At 41.8% G+C, this 18,935-nt stretch overlaps 1 protein-coding gene across 1 annotated transcript in view; it reads left to right on the top strand.

The window, feature by feature from the left end:
- LOC117442759 (atypical kinase COQ8B, mitochondrial-like) overlaps nt 1–11,226 on the top strand; it is a 39,788-nt gene extending 28,562 nt beyond the window's left edge. The window contains exons 12-16 of the mRNA XM_034078707.2: nt 542–683; nt 5,439–5,546; nt 5,647–5,712; nt 6,000–6,086; nt 9,052–11,226. Coding sequence (XP_033934598.1) covers nt 542–683; nt 5,439–5,546; nt 5,647–5,712; nt 6,000–6,086; nt 9,052–9,363 — 715 coding nt within the window. The 3' untranslated portion in view covers nt 9,364–11,226. The remainder of the gene's footprint in view (nt 1–541; nt 684–5,438; nt 5,547–5,646; nt 5,713–5,999; nt 6,087–9,051) is intronic.
- Nucleotides 11,227–18,935: the final 7,709 nt, after the last annotated feature.

The raw sequence follows: 18,935 nt of genomic DNA, 5'->3' as shown, positions 1-18,935 counted from the left end.
GTGAAATAGCTCGGAAGTATCGATATCTTTGGATCGATCCGCCCACCCCTAATTAAGAGCTTTAAGAAATAGTGCAGCGGAAACACGTTATAAAATTACATTTAAAAACAGGAATTGAAAAGCAAAGATAATTAAATAAACCTTAAATATGAATAACATGGGTATAACATACATGAATAAACCTGAATATGACTGTTTGCCTTGTAGTATGCCATTAGATGAAGAATTGCAATGCATTCTGGGGCAGCGGAGTATGTCAAGAAAACTCACTCGTAAAATCTTGCTAATCGAGTGTACGTCCATTATTTCCCTCATACCTTAAATCCACATATTATGCAGTTAAAACTCAAAACATACTATATTTTACGTCATACTAGTATATTTAGTATGTTAGTATACATTTTCAAACACGCACATCTTATTCAAAAATCATGTTGTGACTGGGAGGATTTTTAATTTAGGTTTAACTGTATCTTCAGTACTCCTCGCCCTGAATGATTTGTCCCTAATGTTAGTTTTCCGGGCCCTCTGTCCCTCACAGGTCGATGCTGGAGGGCAACGATCTGTTCCAGGTCCCCGAGGTGGTGGAGGAGCTGTCGGGCCGCAGGGTGCTCGCCATGCAGCTGGTCCAGGGAGTCCCTCTGGACCGCTGCGTGGACCTGGACCAGGACACCAGGAACCAGGTAGGAATAGAACAACAACAAAAAGGCATGTCCAGGACAAATATTATTTACACAGTTAAGAGTAACCTATGATGCAAAATCCTCTTCTTCATGCCTGTACATCAACATGTGTCCCCTCTTCTTCATGTCTCTTCTACATCAACATGTGTCCCCTCTTCTTCAGGTCTCTTCTACATCAACATGTGTCCCCTCTTCTTCATGTCTCTTCTACATCAACATGTGTCCCCTCTTCTTCATGTCTCTTCTACATCAACATGTGTCCCCTCTTCTTCACGTCTCTTCTACATCAACATATGTCCCCTCTTCTTCATGTCTCTTCTACATCAACATGTGTCCCCTCTTCTTCACGTCTCTTCTACATCAACATGTGTCCCCTCTTCTTCATGTCTCTTCTACATCAACATGTGTCCCCTCTTCTTCATGTCTCTTCTACATCAACATGTGTCCCCTCTGTGGAAAGAGACTCTGAAAGTTTCAGGAACAAAGATTCTCTCTCTTTTTGATCCATTTCTATAAAAACCTGTCTGAAAATGAGCTGATCAGATTTTGGCCACTTAATGATGTCATCACGATGTGTTGTCTTGTGTAACCATTAGCCAATCAGCAACCAAGGTAACCCCCCCCCCCCCCCCCCTTATCACCTGAATCTCCTCCTAGAGCACCATTGAGTTCTTTGTAACCAAATGTCTCTCAGAGGGGCGTGGGGAGGGGCTCCTTGTTTTCATCTAAAGTAACAGACAGAGAATCAGCACTTTGGAACCAGGGCTGAAACAGAGGGGATTATGGGTAATGCTGCAAGGTTCTGTATATATCTGAGACCTTTAATATATTGATGAAGAACAGTATAATAGGGGTACTTTAACGTAAGTGAGCAGACCTGAAGTTTACAGTTGCAGCCATTTGCTTTTTGGTTAACACAAACCGTATTTGACCCCTTTTGTTGTCTCTGGTGTAATACAGGTATACAACAAAAATACCCATAAAAACATTAAGTTATTGAGAGCTCTTATTCAACTCAGAGTTTGTCACACAGACTGAAAAAAAGAAAGAAAAACTAGCGATTCTTGACATGCAGCCGCACTTTGAATTTTTTATTTTATTTATTCTACTACTTCAACAATTAGACAGTTTATACATCCGAAAAACAAACACGATGAGTAGAAGTGGGAGGGCAGAAAGTGTATACAGAGGAAGCCCAGCGTTAGTCATCCAGTTGCAGGATCATTTAATTCGGTCTCTGGGCATTTGAGTTAAGATTTATTTAGAAATGACTACAGCAGAATGTTGTTAACGCAGCATAATCAAATATCGTTATTAGGGATGCAGCATGGATCTTACTGATATTAGAGGAACTGATCATTTTTGCATATTTATTCTCACTATCATTTAACGATATATTAAAATGATTATACTGTGTATTTGAGTTGAGGATCTGTACAAAATATATATGTTTTTTTTGGTCTTTAATATACAATTACTAGGCTTGGACATCTCTGCAGCTTCACAACACTTTAACACAAATTGCTCTTCCTGCCTTTTTAATATTGCACTTTAAAAACATGTTGTTAATATTATCCACACTGCATTAAAGTAATTGATAATAATTGGAGCCCCTGTGCAGCCCTAGTTGTTATTGTATTCGGTGGTCTTCACTAAGGCTGTATCACATCAGAAACCCAGGAAAGCTCAACTAACGTTAAAGGGGACCTATCATGCAAAATGCACTTTTGATGTCTTTTATACATGAATGTGTCCCCGGTGTGTCGGGGAACTCACGCAGCGTCAGGAAATAAAACCCTCCCTCTTTTCCTCCGTACCCAAATCTCTAAAACCGGGGAACAACGGAGCTGATCCAGATTTGCGTCCGATATGACGTAACATCTGAAATGTGGACCCACGGCCCAATCAGAAACGTTGCTATCAGAAACAATGCCCGACTGTTTTGGACGTAATATGGTCGGTGTTTACATTAGCATCGCTAACACTCGGAGCTAACCTGTACTGGAGAGCATGTGTGTGAAGAAGCAGGAAGTAGAAAGGAACTCACCTTGTGGTGTAACCGGCAAGAGAGAAAGCCTTTGAGCTCCAGACTGTTTCAGATCCTTGATAATCCATGATATGGCATTTCATCACCGCAGCATTTAGTTTAGACGGTAGCTGCCGGGTCCCGCATGAGCTCAGACCCCTCCTCTTTAAAGCTTTATCCCCAAATCAGCACTTTTGAAACAGGAAGTGAAATAGAGCGATATGAGGCATGGCTAGAATGATCTGTTTGGTATTTTGAGCAAAACACTTCATCGACATGTTTTTTATATCTCTGAGAGACCGATGCTATTGCCTACAAATAGCACGATAGGTGACCTTTAAGTAATAAAAGCTGAATTCCTTTAAACCAACATAACATTTGAGGTCCCTACGTTTATTTATTTGTAATTCGAAGCTTCTATTGAGGCTTTTGAATGACTTAGATGGCCATTATCATAATGGAAACTGAAATGCAAGGGGGAAATGTTGTTATTGTGGTTGTAAACATGTGATTTATGGTGCTGTCAGATTGCTGCTCCAGCGCCTCGGTAATAAAGGTGCAGACTTCCCTTTGTGTGCAGCGAGCGAGCGAGAGAGAGACAGCTTTTTACTGCAGTGGAAATGTTGTTTGGAGCAGAAAAGATGATGAGATTAGAACATGTTGTGGCATTATGACATCTATCTATACCCAAAATAAATTGAATTGTCAGTGTTTTGGATTTATCTGACATGTTTGGATCACACCTGTCTAAAACAATCCTGCACAGCAACCACAGGAATCTTAGACCATAGTCAAAATACTTATATTATTATTGTACCATAATCTTTATCTGTAACTATGCAGACATACCGTGCGTAACCAGATTTAATACCAATGCAAACACAGGAAGAAGCTGTGCAGTTATCACATTTGAACATCAACCTTATGAATTAAGCTCGATACTATTCCATAAAACCCTTAAAATAACCTTAAATTGTGGGAACAGATTAGAGCTAAAACCATATGAAAGATGGTTTATCTGTTTCTCCACCGTGGGCTTTTGTTTAAAGGGGACCTATCATGCAAAATGCACTTTTGATGTATTTTATACATAAATATGTGTCAGAAGTGTCAGAAAATAAAACCCTCTCTCTTTTCCTCCGTACCCACATCTCTAATCTCCAGATTTGCGTCCGATATGACGTAACATCTGAAATGTGGACCCACGGCCCAATCAGAAACGTTGCTATCAGAAACAATGCCCGACTGTTTTCGACGTAATATGGTCGGTGTTTACATTAGCATGGCTAACACTCAGAGCTAACCTGTACTGGAGAGCATGTGTGTGAAGAAGCAGGAAGTAGAAAGGAACTCACCTTGTGGTGTAACCGGCAAGAGAGAAAGCCTTTGAGCTCCATGCTGTTTCAGATCCTTGATAACCCATGATATGGCGTTTCATCACGGCAGCATTTAGTTTAGACGGTAGCTGCCGGGTCCCGCGTGAGCTCAGACCCCTCCTCTTTAAAGCTTTATCCCCAAATCAGCACTTTTGAAACAGGAAGTGAAATAGAGGGATATGAGGCATGGCTAGAATGGGTGATCTGTTTTGGTATTTTGAGCAAAACACTTCATATATATTTGTATATATCTGAGAGACCTATGCTATTGCCTAAAAATAGCATGATAGGTGACCTTTAATTTAAATCTAATTCATAGCTGATCCTAACACTTGTTGGTGAAAGTAAGAAAAGTATTAAATGTGTGAAAGTTACTTTTTTTGCCATATTATAAAACATTTAGCTATGGCGCTTTTCCACTGCAGGGCCTCGCACGGCTTAGTACGGTATGGTTAGGCCTTGGTAGGCCAGGCTCACTGTAAGCTGCGTTTCCATTACGGTTTAATACCTGGGGTAGTAACTATAGTAACGCAGTGTAGGTGGGGCGATCGGCTGTTCGGCGGGCTGAGCGACGCTGCGTAAAACTGCTGTGACGTCGTCTTCAATGCGAACCACAAAACCAAAACATCAGCCGTTAGCTGTTAGCACTCAGAGCTCACAGCTCCTCATATCTGTTCAGAAACTAGACAGAAGTTAAACAAGTACAAACCACAGACTGTCTGTGTCATGGAGAATACAGTCGCTGCTTTATTTATGTCTGTAGGCCGTTGTTGTGAGTGTGGACGGTCGGAGCATATATAGCGTTAGCTTAGCCAAGCTCCATTTAGAAAACACGCATTTTAAAAGGTGTTTCTCTGCCGTCTGTCTGCAGACTTGTCAAAGCATTAATTCATGGTTTTTACTAACCGGTATCAGTGTGTTGTTACTTCGGCATCATTTAGAAACGTGTATTACAATTAAATCACGGTCAAATATGTTCATCTTGTTGTAGTTGGAGCCCCCTAGCCAGCGATTCTCTCTGACCATTGAGCAGTCGAGAGTGTTTACGTCACTAGTTTAGCATATTCAGCCCGGTTGTTGGCCCAGTAAGAACCTCAATTTTGGAGGGCCAGAAAAAAGGTGAAAAAGTAGCCCTGAGCCGGAACTACCCCGAGTGGAAAACCAAAAAAACGTGCTGCAGTGGAAAAGCGCCAAGTTTCATGAACTTTTGATGCAATTCTTTACAATTGATGTAATTTCTAAGAATCATAGACGATAAATCGGCCTATTTTTTGACAAATGTCTTCTTCCTATAGCACGAGTATGATACTGATAATACCCACATGTAACACTCTCCTCTCCTCCTGACTCCAGATCTGTTACAACATCCTGCAGCTGTGTCTCAGGGAGGTGTTTGAGTTCAGGTTCATGCAGACCGATCCAAACTGGGCCAACTTCTTCTACAACGCCGACACCAACAAGGTACTACACTGGGGAAATAATATAAAATGGGATGCCATGTTGACCAGATTTATAAATGCTCTCATGCAGCAGATGAATAACCCTCTCATCTGTCCTGCAGGTTGTTCTGTTGGACTTTGGTGCGTGCAGAGACTACCCAGAATCCTTTGTAGACCACTACATAGAGGTACGATGAATGTTAAATTATAACACACCCACACAACATGATTTATGCAACAGGATTTCTGTGAATAATGAAGCTCTTTGGCTAAACTTGCAGTTTTGCACACATTCCTACTTGCAGCTACTTAACGTCAGCAAACCGGTGCATTAACAAGGAGCTCTTTAAATAAACATGGTTATCGTGTGTGTGTGTGTGTGTGTGTGTGTGTGTGTGTGTGTGTGTGTGTGTGCGCGCGTGTGTGTGTGTGTGTGTGTGTGTGTGTGTGTGCGCGTGTGTGTGTGTGTTTTAAGGTGGTGCACGCAGCGTCAGTGGGCGATCGAGCCACTGTTCTCTCAAAATCGATAGAACTGAAATTCCTGACGGGCTTCGAGGCCAAGGTAAAGTATTTCAGTCTCGCTGCCGTGCTGTGCTCTGTCTTCTCCTCTTCTCTATGCCTCTTCCTGCCTCACTTGACGTGGTTTTTCCCGTCATGCCTGATCATCTTTCTTTCCTACCTTTTCTTTCTGTATTGTTGCTAAAGGTTGTGATTTCAAACCTGTCTTTATTTGGTAAATGTCATGAATTATATTGCTATTGAGTGCTGGGCTGCAGTCGAATAGTCCAAAAATCAGCTCCTATCTCCTATTCCTTGACCTCTGAGTGAAGAGTCACGGGGTTAAGGGATAGTGGATAGGAGAATTCAAAAGGACTTAGGAGAAGAGACTGCGGTACTTTAGAGAATCCGAATGCACTTTCACTATCCGACGTGTTTATGATGCGCCAGCGGACGTCATTGTGTGCGTCTGCTGCTGTGGGGAAACCATGGAAACCACAGTTTTCTATACAGCGGACTACAACATGGATGTTCAATAAGAACGAGGGACTACTGTAAACTCATCTGGAGACTCTGCACCGTGCTCTGATGCTGCTGCTTTGCTTTATGAACGTGGACAACAGAGAAACATATTCTTCAGGACCAAAGCTGGAATTGAAATAAAAAAGGAAAGTGAAACTTATGCTCGTCACCCTCTCCCTCCGGTCCACATTAATACAAATGATCCCAATACGTATGATTGTATGAACTAAAGATCTTAGAATCAATACAGATGTATTTATTATAAACGTTAGTCCTTAACATCTATCACTGTGTATATCACCATTCAAACATCTTTTAAAAGTTGAACAAACTCCACACAGCTCAGTAAAGACTGAAATGTTGACTTTATTTGATAATTTCAGTGAAAACTAACGTTCATATTTCTCTCTTTGATTATAATACTGATGAACGTTCAGAACAAAGCACTTTGGCAATTTACCACATACGTTTTAAAATGCTTAATAAGCACCGTAACTTTCATGATATCATTTCTCCGTCATAATCGGTTGTTTCTGTGAACGGCCGACTGTTGAGTGACGGCAAATGCTGCGGCCGCAAGGGTGGTGAAGTCCATAGGAACTTGGCTTGGCAACTGGAAGGTCACCAGTTCAAGTCCCGGAAAGACCATGTGCTACCGAGGTGTCCCTGAGCAAGGCACCGTTCCCTACACTTCTCCACGGGTGCCGTACATAATGGCAGCCCACTGCTCCTATCACTAGGATGGGTCAAATGCAGGGAAACTGTTTAGTTACATAGTACCTGTACTACGTCATGACAATAAGTTGAATCTTCTTCAATTGTGGGGCAGCACTTTCATATAGGGAGATCCAGTGGTTCCTAAGCTAAAGGAGGTTATAAAGGAAGTTTCAAACCTCCTTCAAAAATTCAAACGGCTCTTATCATGGCGGCCACTGAGGGACTTCCGGGTCATTTCACTCCGTTAGGAAGGTTCCTAAGCTAAACTGACTATTCGACCCTGGTTTTAAGTATTCGTCAAACTCCACTGAGTCATCTACTGTGCTTTTTCTTTCTGTTTTCCTTTTTATATGACATTTGTATCTTAACTTTTTCTCAAAATTCTGACTTTTTCAAAAATTCTCACTTTTTATCAAAATTATCACTTTTTATCAAAATTCTCACTTTTTCTGAATACTTACATTTTGTAATAATCCCTGGTCCCCAGCTTGAGCTTCAACCTCAGGATCCATGTGTTTGTGATCCTCTCCAGAATGGAAGTAGTCATCACATACAGAGCATCAACTAGTTCCTGAGCAGTGTCCTTCACATGCTGATATCCAAGAGAGGGAGTTACAGTCACAAAATAGTTTTTTCAGAAAATCTCAACATTCAGACTTTTTCTAAAAATTCTGACTTTTTCTCAAAATCTCAAAATTCTCACTTTTTATCAAAATCTCAAAATTCTCACTTTTTTCTCATAATTCTCACTTTTTATCAAAATCTCAAAATTCTCACTTTTTATCAAAATTCTCACTTTTTTCTCAAAATCCTCACTTTTTTCTCAAAATCATCACTTTTTATCAAAATTCTCACTTTTTTATCAAAATTCTCACTTTTTCTGAATACTTACATTTTTTAATAATCACTGGTCCCCGGCTTGATCTTCCACCTCAGGATCCATGTATCTGTGATCCTCTCCAGAATGGAAGGAGTCATCACATACAGAGCATCAACTAGTTCCTGAGCAGTGTCCTTCACATGCTGATATCCAAGAGAGGGAGTTACACAGTCACAACATAGTTTTTTCAGAAAATCTCAACATTCAGACTTTTTCTAAAAATTCTGACTTTTTCTCAAAATCTCAAAATTCTCACTTTTTATCAAAATTCTCACTTTTTTCTCAAAAACCTCACTTTTTATCAAAATCTCAAAATTCTCACTCTTTATCAAAATTCTCACTTTTTTATCAAAATCTCAAAATTCTCACTTTTTCTCAAAATTCTCACTTTTTTCTCAAAATCTCAAAATTCTCACTTTTTATCAAAATTCTCACTTTTTCTGAATACTTAACATTTATAATAATCACTGGTCCCCGGCTTGATCTTCCACCTCAGGATCCATGTATCTGTGATCCTCTCCAGAATGGAAGCAGTCATCACATACAGAGCATCAGCTAGTTCCTGAGCAGTGTCCTTCACATGCTGATATCCAAGAGAGGGAGTCACACAGTCACAAGATGGAGGAGTAGAAAGCAGTATTCAATGTTTACTTCAGATTAGCTCCACGTCAGAAATGAGCATGCTTGATGTCTCTCTCCATAGAGGCTGAATCATCATGTTAATCACATAGCTATCACATGCCTCAAACAGTCCTGATGCTCTTCTAGGTCATCACACATCCTGTCATGAACTCAGCTGCAGTTGGGACACCTTTGTTATCATGTGACTGTCATGCTGGAAGAGGACATTAAGTATTTCCCCAACAGGAACACAAAAGAATAATTGTATTCTCTTTGTGCTCTCCTCCAGGCCTTGGAGGAGGCCCACGTGGAGGCGGTGATGATCCTCGGGGAAGCCTTTGCGTCCGTGGAGCCGTTTGACTTTGGGAACCAGAGCACCACGCAGCGCATCCAGAACCTGGTCCCCGTCATGCTGCGCCACCGCCTCACCCCCCCGCCAGAGGAGTCCTACTCCCTCCACCGCAAGATGGCCGGCTCCTTCCTCATCTGCTCCAAGCTGAAGGCACAGATATCCTGCAAAGACATGTTCCTGGACATTTACAACGCCCACAACCAGAGGAGGCTCTCGCAGCAGCAGGAAGCCGCTCGGGCCAGTGTTTAGAGTGCGGAAAGACTGTGTCAGAGAGAGGATGCTAGGAAAGGAAATATGAAACGGAAAATTAGCATTGTGTGTCCTCTAGAATTCTGCAGAATGTCTGACAGAGAGATTTTTTCCTTCAAAATCTCTTTTTCTCCCATACGCCATAATCTTCTCTACCTTTTGTCCTTGAAGACGCTCCATCAGACTAACTTCAGCCTTTGTTGATGTTTCCCATGCTCTGATGAAGGGTGCTTCTCAACCTTTTTAAGTGCTACTCGTCACCGACATCGGTATGAGAACATGTTAAAGACTCAACTCTCGCTACATATATGTCACATGTGTGGAAAATGATGATGGAAGTTGTGCCATAACCAATATATGCTTGAACACAAATGGTTATATAACTAATTAAATATGTTTATTAATTGAAGAATTCCTTTTGAGGTGTTTGTGCGAGTGTTTGATCATATTGGCCCAAAGGTTACATCTGTCTTGTCAAAGCGAGCGCACTAAGTAACACTACTGTAAATGTTACATACGTGTGTGTGCAGCTTCTCATAACAATGTAACTGACTTTCACTCCGTGGTTTACAAAACCTCCATCTTTGAGTCTTAAGCCTTGCTTTTAGCTCAGTGCTTTCTTCTTTCAGAATAACTCCGTTTGCTGCCTGATGACTTCAATTAAAGAGGCCCGATTCTGCTTTTCGGGGTTTTGTAAATGGGGCTAAAATCCCCACACTCCCGAGGCGAAGTCCCGCCCGTCTACTTCCGACCCATGGGACCTTATTTCGGAAAAATTATGGAGTCAATGGAGAGAGAAAACGTATCTTTCGATCCCGTTTGAATTGTGCCACGAATTACACACATGAATGTTTGTCAATCTTAAAAAATAATTTCCACGTCAAAAAAACTGTTGAAATATAAGAATATGAAAAATACGCAACTAGAAAGACTACACATCCCAGAGTCCCGGTCGCGCATGCTGGCTCTTAGGAACCGACTCACTCCCCTTGTGTGTGTGCACAGCTCACAACGTGCCCAGACTTGGAGTGATTTCCACCTCTTTTAATACTTTCTGCCTCGTTCTGAAAGAAAGACGTGAAATGTTTCAACGTGACGGCCGTCTGGGTGTGTGGTGCGAGATGGGAGTTGTAGTTCATTGAGCGGTTTCACACAAAACAAAGTGTTACTTCACAGTTTTACGACACATTTGAATTTTTTTGACTTGCAAAATTATCTTTTAAATTGACAAACATCAGATGGGTAACTCGTGGCACAATTCAAACGGGATCGAAAGATAATCTTTCTCTCTCCATTGACTTCAATGCAGACTTTTTCTGAAATAAGGTCCCGTGGAGCTCCCCGGAAAGGGAGGGACTTCGCCTCTCTCTTGCACTCCATTTTGTTATCACTATTTAATGCCCACGCTTCTATTGGCTAGCGCTCCAACACATTGCACGTGATAGTCTAAGGGGCGGGACATCTCTAAGCTGTGGCCCAATCACAACAGAGTCAGCCACCTAACCAATCAGAGCAGACTGGGCTCTGGTTTCAGACAGAGGGTGAAAACAAAAATAAAGAGCTTTTTGAACATTAAAGGAGAGACACTAAATACTGATATGAACCTGAAAATACGCAGAATAGAGTCCCTTAAACGGTTTCCCTAAATGCGATGACTGGCAGACCATACATGTATGTAATAGAGTCACGGAGAGAAATTGCCTTGCATTATGAAGGTTGAATGACATAAAACTCCACCATGTGAAATGCTGACGGCCTTCTTTTTATTGTATCGACACTTGGCGGAGATGTGTATTGTAAGACAGGACAGTGTGCTATGTGTGGTTTTTTATTAAATAAAAACATATCTATACGTGTCACAAAGAGTTTTACTGGCAGGTGTCAAGAGGCCAAGGATTTCCATCACTCTGTATTGATGTCTCCGTATCAGATTTAGACCTCGTGGTGAGATATTGACCGTGCTTGACCTCCATAAACACGAACACTTCTATTGACTGTCGGGCATCATGATACGATGTGTTTGGCTCAGAAAGATGTGAAACGAGAGAGCGAGTGGTGGCATTGATGGGTCTATGTTTTTCAGGAACTATTTTTGTGTCAAGGCAGCGCTGTCTTCAGTGGAGCTATTATTACAGAGCTGCTCACTTAGTGCGAGTAAAAGTGCTGAGATGTGAGGCTTTCACTGACGTCTGATGGAGGGAGGTGCAGTGTTCATAGACTGAGCATCCAGACCTCTTTCTATCATTGGGCAAACAGACGCCCTCTGCCTCAGTCACACATTTGAAGGGATATTACATATTTTATTCAATGCATAATAATACAAGTACAGAACACTCTATAAACTGTACATACAACACAATTAGTGAATGGAATAAGTACAGGACGTTGGTGTGAATTTAGAGCAGACTATTTCCTGTCACTGATGAGATTTCCTGTTATTTTCAGCAACGTCTAACACAATTCTGTCTGTAATAGGCTTTGTTTTCATTTGGGATTGACTTAAAGGTCCCGTGTCATGGCCATTTCTGCTGATCATAGTTCCATTGTTGAGGTCGACTAGAATAGATTTAAATTGTGCAATTTTCCAAACTCACATTGGTTTCTCAAACAGCATCTCTGTAAAGTGTGTGTGTCTCTGTCCTACACGGCTTGTTGGAGCTCCTGCCCCCCCCCCCCCCTCCTCCCTGTGAGCCCAGTGTGCTCTGATTGGTCGGGACGTTGCGAGGCTCGTTGCTGCAAGGAGCGGACAGGTTTCCGTCTCGGCGATACAGCGAGAACAAGCTAAACTCACCCTGAGCACACACACACACTCACAGCCGAAGTGAAAACAATAAGTGTGGCTTGATATTGAGAAAGAAAAAGGTTTGTAACGCTGTGAGCATGGGTCTGCGGTCCATTTGGGCCAATCCGGTCATTTGCTGTTGATCTGGGTGTTCACACGTCACAGAACCCAGGAAGCAAACAATGGAAAAAGAGAAATCTCCAACGAGGCGTTCTGGGGCAGCATAGACAGAGTAAACCCTCTCCTAAAGAAACCCACTCTCAACCCGTCTGACGTTATAAACTACAGGCCTGTCTCTCTCCTCCCGTTCCTGTCTAAAACACTTGAACGCGCTGTCTTTAAACAACTCTCCTGTTATCTCCATCAGAACAACCTTCTGGATCCGCACCAGTCTGGTTTCAAGGCAGGTCACACCACAGAAAGTGACCTCCTTGCTGTCACTGAGGAACTGCACACGGCTAAAGCAGCCTCCCTCTCCTCTGTCATCATCCTGTTGGACCTGTCTGCTGCATTCGACACGGTGAACCATCAGATCCTCCTTCGCACTCTCCAAGAACTTGGAGTTTCAGGCTCTGCACTTTCCCTCATCACCTCATACCTCAAAGACCGCACCTACAGGGTAACTTGGAGAGGGTCCGGGTCCGACCCCTGTCAATTAACTACAGGGGTCCCTCAGGGCTCTGTTCTTGGTCCCCTCCTCTTCTCCCTGTACACAAACTCGCTCGGATCAGTCATTAGCCTGCATGGTTTTTCATACCACTGCTACGCTGACGACACCCAATTAATCCTGTCCTTTCCCCGCTCAGAGACCCAGGTCGTCGCACGCATCTCTGCTTGTCTAGCTGACATCGCTCAGTGGATGTCCGCTCATCATCTCAAGCTCAACCTTGACAAAACTGAACTGCTTTTCCTTCCGGGAAAAGATTGTCCCACTCTTGACCTGACTATCAACATCGGAACCTCTGTTGTCTCCCCGACCCAGACTGCATGGAATCTGGGTGTGATCCTAGATAACAACCTGTCCTTCACTGCAAACATCGCTGCTACAACCCGCTGCTGCAGATACACGCTTTACAACATCAGGAGGATGCGTCCCCAGCTGACCCAGAAAGCCACGCAGGTTCTGGTCCAGGCTCTCGTCACCTCACGCCTAGACTACTGCACCTTCCTCCTGGCTGGTCTACCTGCATGTGCCATCCGACCTCTGCAGCTCATCCAGAATGCAGCGGCTCGTCTGGTCTTCAACTTCCTAAATGTTCCCACACCACGCCGCTCCCCCGCTCCCTTCACTGGCTTCCAGTAACTGCTAGAATCCACTTCAAGACAATGGTACTTGCGTACCATGCTGCGAATGGATCTGGCCCTTCCTACATCCAGGACATGGTTAAACCGTACACCCCAGCACGTGCACTACGCTCTGCATCAGCCAAACGACTCGCTGCGCAGACTGAAAACTCATCTCTTTCGACTCCACTTCGAGCGATAGAACTATTAACAAAGAACTGCTAACAGAGCACTTATATACTAATAAAGGACTGGCTTATCTATAGCCAGTTGAGCAGCACTTGAAATGATTGGCTCTATGAAACCTGAAGTACTTTATGATTCTGTTTTCTTCAAGGTTGTGTCTTCCTGGTCGAATGTACTTATTGTAAGTCGCTTTGGATAAAAGCGTCAGCTAAATGCAATGTAATGTAAAGTAATGTCTTCTCTGTGTCAGAGTTTTACTCGCTACAGGGTGTATTTTGAGGGTTTGTGACTCTGCAGACCGTTTACATGCAGGAAAACCTTCATAACACACAAGGGGACGGGTGATAACGGGGAAAGCATGACATGGGCCCTTTAACAGGCTTGTTTTTTAGGAGAAATGTTGTGTTTTTCTTCAATTTGATGATTTGCCTTTGTGTTTTACATCTTCTTACTTACCTAATGCTGGGTGAGGTTGTTTGGCAGACAGGGAGGACTGTGAATATAGCAGATGTTATCTTATTCCTACCCTCTGTCTGAAATCAGAGTCCAGTCTGCTGTGATTTTAGCCTTTGCAGACCATTTACATGCACCAAAACCGATATAACACACTGCAGGAAAGGAAACAACCCACACCCCAAAGCAGGCCTCTGTGCAGTCCAGCTGCTGTTCCTGCAGCTCGAACTCTTCCTCAGGCTCACAGTTTGTTCTTCTGCGTTTTGGGAGCCGGCCACGGTCAGTGACGGCAGCACATGTTGAGAGAAGAAGAGACACATTCTTCTTCTTGAAGTTTCACGCAATGGAAAGTTGGAGTCCTTTCTCTGCGTGTAAAGAGCAGCTGGCTGCAGTTTGCTGGAGGAGAACCGGCTCCTTTTGGCACCGCTCTCGCGACTCATAACTCAGCAGTCCCCGTGTTCAAAGACTACCAGGAAGAGTTCATTTAGGAAGGTAAAACAGAGGACACACTCCGGAGCAATGCTGGTGTTTACTTAGCCTTTCATTGTTGTTGGTGAATAAAAGATAAAGTGACCGGAGCCACGCTGTGAACAGAGACAGTCTCTCTGCCCAGAAGGCTTCCACTGTTTATATTACATTATATAACCTGGATTTATTGTGATTGAACTTCACTGTTCGTTTCCTGTTTTCAGCTTTTATGACCACTAGGATTCCCGAAGGATATTAGCCGGTTATAATAACCTTATTGTATGTGATGTTAGTAATGTTTTATTTTATGGCTTTTGAGCTTATATGGTATTGCTGTCACATTTACAAGCAGGGATGTAGCTACCAACTGTTTTTAGAGAACATTTTCCCCAGTTTTTGTAATCTGAGAGTAGTTATAATGTACACAATATTTCTCCTATTATGTTAACCAGATTCTAGTTTATTTATGAATCTACATCATTTAAGATCCCTCTAAGTCAGGGGGGTCAAACTCAAACACACAGTGGCCAAAATAAGAAATTGGGTACTAGTCGAGGGCCGGACTGGTTCAATGTTTATTGCAGAACGTATTGAAATGAACTTATTGCACATATTAAACCTGGAACTAACAAAGCTTAAATTATTGCCTATAAAAACAACATTAAACATTAAATAATCAGTTGCATTCATTTCTCATGGCTCTATCTGCAGCTTTTCCAGAGTCATTTCTTATGAGTACATTTCTCCACAGGCCAACAACAGCTTCAACAAAACTATTCCCCTCGAAGAGAAACCAAACATGCCCTGTTGTCGTGAGAGAAAGTGCAGAAGGAAGCATCCATTGAACTCAGTGTGCTGCTCTGAGATGCTAGCTCAGATACTGGGCGTCTCATCTTGGGAGCAAGGTCATCAATGAATCTTCCACGCAAACCAAAGTTAGCCATAGTGCCACAGGGCTCAGTGCTCGGACCTATTTTGTTCACATTATATATGCTTCCGTTAGGCAATATTATAAGGAATCATTCTGTAAACTTTCATTGTTATGCGGATGATACTCAACTATATTTATCAATCAAGCCTGATGAAATTAATCATCTAAATAAAATTCAAGACTGCCTTAAGGACTTAAAAACGTGGATGACCTTAAACTTTTTGATGTTAAACACGACCAAAACTGAAGTTATTGTACTTGGCCCGAAGAATCTACGAAACAAATTATCTAAAGACATACTAACTATGGATGGCATTAATTTGGCCTCCAGTGAGACTGTAAGGAATCTTGGTGTTATATTTGATCAGGATTTATCCTTTAACGCCCACATAAAATCAATTTCAAGGACCGCCTACTTCCATCTACGTAACATTGCAAAAATCAGGCATATCTTGCCTCAAAACGATGCAGAGAAACTAGTCCATGCATTTGTTACTTCTAGGCTGGATTATTGTAACTCTTTATTATCAGGGAGTACCAAGAAGTCAATCAAGTCGCTTCAGCTGATTCAAAATGCTGCGGCTCGTGTACTAACCAGAGTTAGGAAAAGGGACCACATTACTCCTGTTCTGGCTGCCTTACACTGGCTCCCTATAGAACACAGGAGAGAATTTAAAATTCTTCTTCTCGCCTACAAAGCCCTTACCTTAAAGAACTCATTATACCCTACTGTCCTACTACGGCATTGCGTTCCAAGAATGCAGGGTTGTTGGTTGTTCCTAGAATCTTTAAAAGTACAATGGGAGCCAGAGCCTTTTCTTATCAAGCTCCACATTTGTGGAATCAGCTTCCAGTTTGTGTTCGGGCGGCAGACACCCTATCCGTTTTTAAGAGTGCGCTTAAGACCTTCCTTTTTGATAAAGCTTATAGTTAGGGCTGATTAGATTCAGCCCCTAGTTTTGCTGATATAGGCTTAGTTTGTCGGGGGACATCTTACTTCTTCCTTCTCTCTGTCTATACCCGTGTACACTCATGTTCCGATTAACCCAGCTTCCCCAAATGTCTTTCTTTTTGGTGTCTATATACGCTGGGATTCGGAGCCATGGATGATCCTGCGGTCCTGTGTCCTGGATCGCGAGCGCTGGATCTTGAGTCGTGGCTGTGGTCCTGGATCATAGGTCCTGGATGGATATCCTCGTGGATTCATCTTCCTATTATACACACATGCATTTCCAAACATTTGGACTACCTATGTTGCAAATGTATTATCTTTTCAATTTACACACGGCATCTATTGCACGTCTGTCCGTCCTTGGAGAGGGATCCCTCCTCTGTTGCTCTCCCTGAGGTTTCTCCCATTTTTCCCTTTAAACTGGGTTTTCTTTGGAAGTTTTTCCTTGTACGATGTGAGGGTCTAAGGACAGAGGGTGTCGTATTGTCATACTGATATTCTGTACACACTGTGAAGACCACTGAGACAAATGTAACATTTGTGATATTGGGCTATATAAATAAACATTGATTGATTGATTGATTGAATGTTTGGGCTCAGGCTCTGAGCGGAGGAGACCCTCAGGATGGAGGGAAGGTGTGCGTGCAATATACCGGCGGGCCAGATCTAATAGGAATTAGAAATTATCCTGCGGGCCGAAATTAAATCCACCACGGGCCTGATTTGGCCCCTGGGCCATGAGTTTGACACATGTCCTCTAAGACATGTAACTCATAGTAATAATACGTTGAAGTATAACTGGCTTCAAGAGAAGTTATATTTCCCGGAAAAACGACTCGTACTTACATGTGTTGAACTCATGTTGTTGGTGAAAGCAGAGAATAGTTTGTTTCAGACACATTTGAAAAAAAGCCCTCTTGTGTATAACTGGCAAATAGACACATATGTTTACCAACACAAAATAAGAAAATAATGGGTAAAACACTTTATACTATTGTTGATAGCATGTAAAGGGTTGTGAAAAAATGTCTAAACCAAAATGACCTTAGTCTTCATGTTGGGAAATACCATTGACTTAATATAATTGAACATAAATATATATCCATGACATTTATTCCTTTCACATAAAGTGAGTGTTTTCATTCTGTGCGACTTCCTACTTCTTCTGTGTTACAGCTCGTAGGGAAAGTCATTTTTACTACACAGACATTTTAAATCTTTATGAGCAGAGATACAGTTCTAAGAAACGGGAACGAGCTGCCTGGGGAAATAAGGCTTGCTCTAGTAGATGTATCTTTTAAATCCTATCAAAACCTCACTTTTATAGACAGGCTTTAATGGGAACACTCTCTGCATTTAAAGTTTCTGTCCTAAAAGGTTTCAAGAAATGTGTTATACAAGTAAAGATTAAAAAAAAAGAAGAATATATAATAATAAGAATTGAAAATAATAACTGATGCAGGACTACACTACCAATATGTATTACAAATATCTTTAATTGGCTCCTTCATTAATTGACTATGACATTAAAACCAGAATATCACGGTGAATGGAGAAAAGAAGAATTACATCAGATCAATAACACCTTATTTATCACGGGGGAATTAGGTTGGTGACTTTAGAAACCAAATACAAATACAATGATACAAATAAAATATAGTAGAAATAGGCATATGAGCATCGGATTTAAGAAGATCCAATTACATCATACAACATATTAGGATTAACATAATAAGTAAGGTAACAATGTGCACTTTGTACTATACCATTAAATATGTAAACATGTGAATACTACAATGCATACAGTTGTGTATAAGTATTAGAAAGATAGTAATGATGAATATTGGATTAATGTTCGAAATGCAATAATCCGAAGTATAATATACTGCTTAGTTGAATAATTGCTCACGTTATACAGCTTTAGTTTGGTTGGTATTGTTCAGTTTAATGGTAAAGCGACTTCAGTAACATTTTGAATACAGGACTTGTTTTGTAACAGAGTACTTTTAGATGTTAGATGTTTCTACTTGTACTTAAGTAGCCTAGAGGTTGTGTAATCTCACCATTTTAAACTAACAAAAAATATACTCGCTTAAAATGGTGAGATTACATTTCATATGTCACTTGCTTTTATCCAAAGCGACTAACATACATTCAATACTGTGGGCAATCCGCACAGGAACAATTTGGAGTGAAGTGTCTTGTCCAAGGAAATGTTGACTGCAGCGGGATTCAAACCAGTGCCCCCATGAAGCGAAGATCAGTACACTAACTACTGAGCCACAACCTCCTGCGATGACTTCAGTAACATTTTGGTTTCAGCACTTTTACTCGTAATAGATTACTCTTAGATTTTGTTACTTTGACTTAAAGGTGGGGTAGGTACATTTGAGAAACCGGCTCGAGATCGCTAGAATTTGAAAATACACAACCGGAGAAAATCTGCCACTTCCTCACAGAGCCCCTCCTCCAACACACACGAACGCGCACATGACCAATGAGGGCACGAGATAAGT

This window comes from Pseudochaenichthys georgianus, unplaced genomic scaffold (assembly GCF_902827115.2).
Source record: "Pseudochaenichthys georgianus unplaced genomic scaffold, fPseGeo1.2 scaffold_468_arrow_ctg1, whole genome shotgun sequence".
NCBI classification, from domain to species: Eukaryota; Metazoa; Chordata; class Actinopteri; order Perciformes; family Channichthyidae; genus Pseudochaenichthys; species Pseudochaenichthys georgianus.
This window is presented reverse-complemented; position numbering and strand designations above follow the sequence as displayed.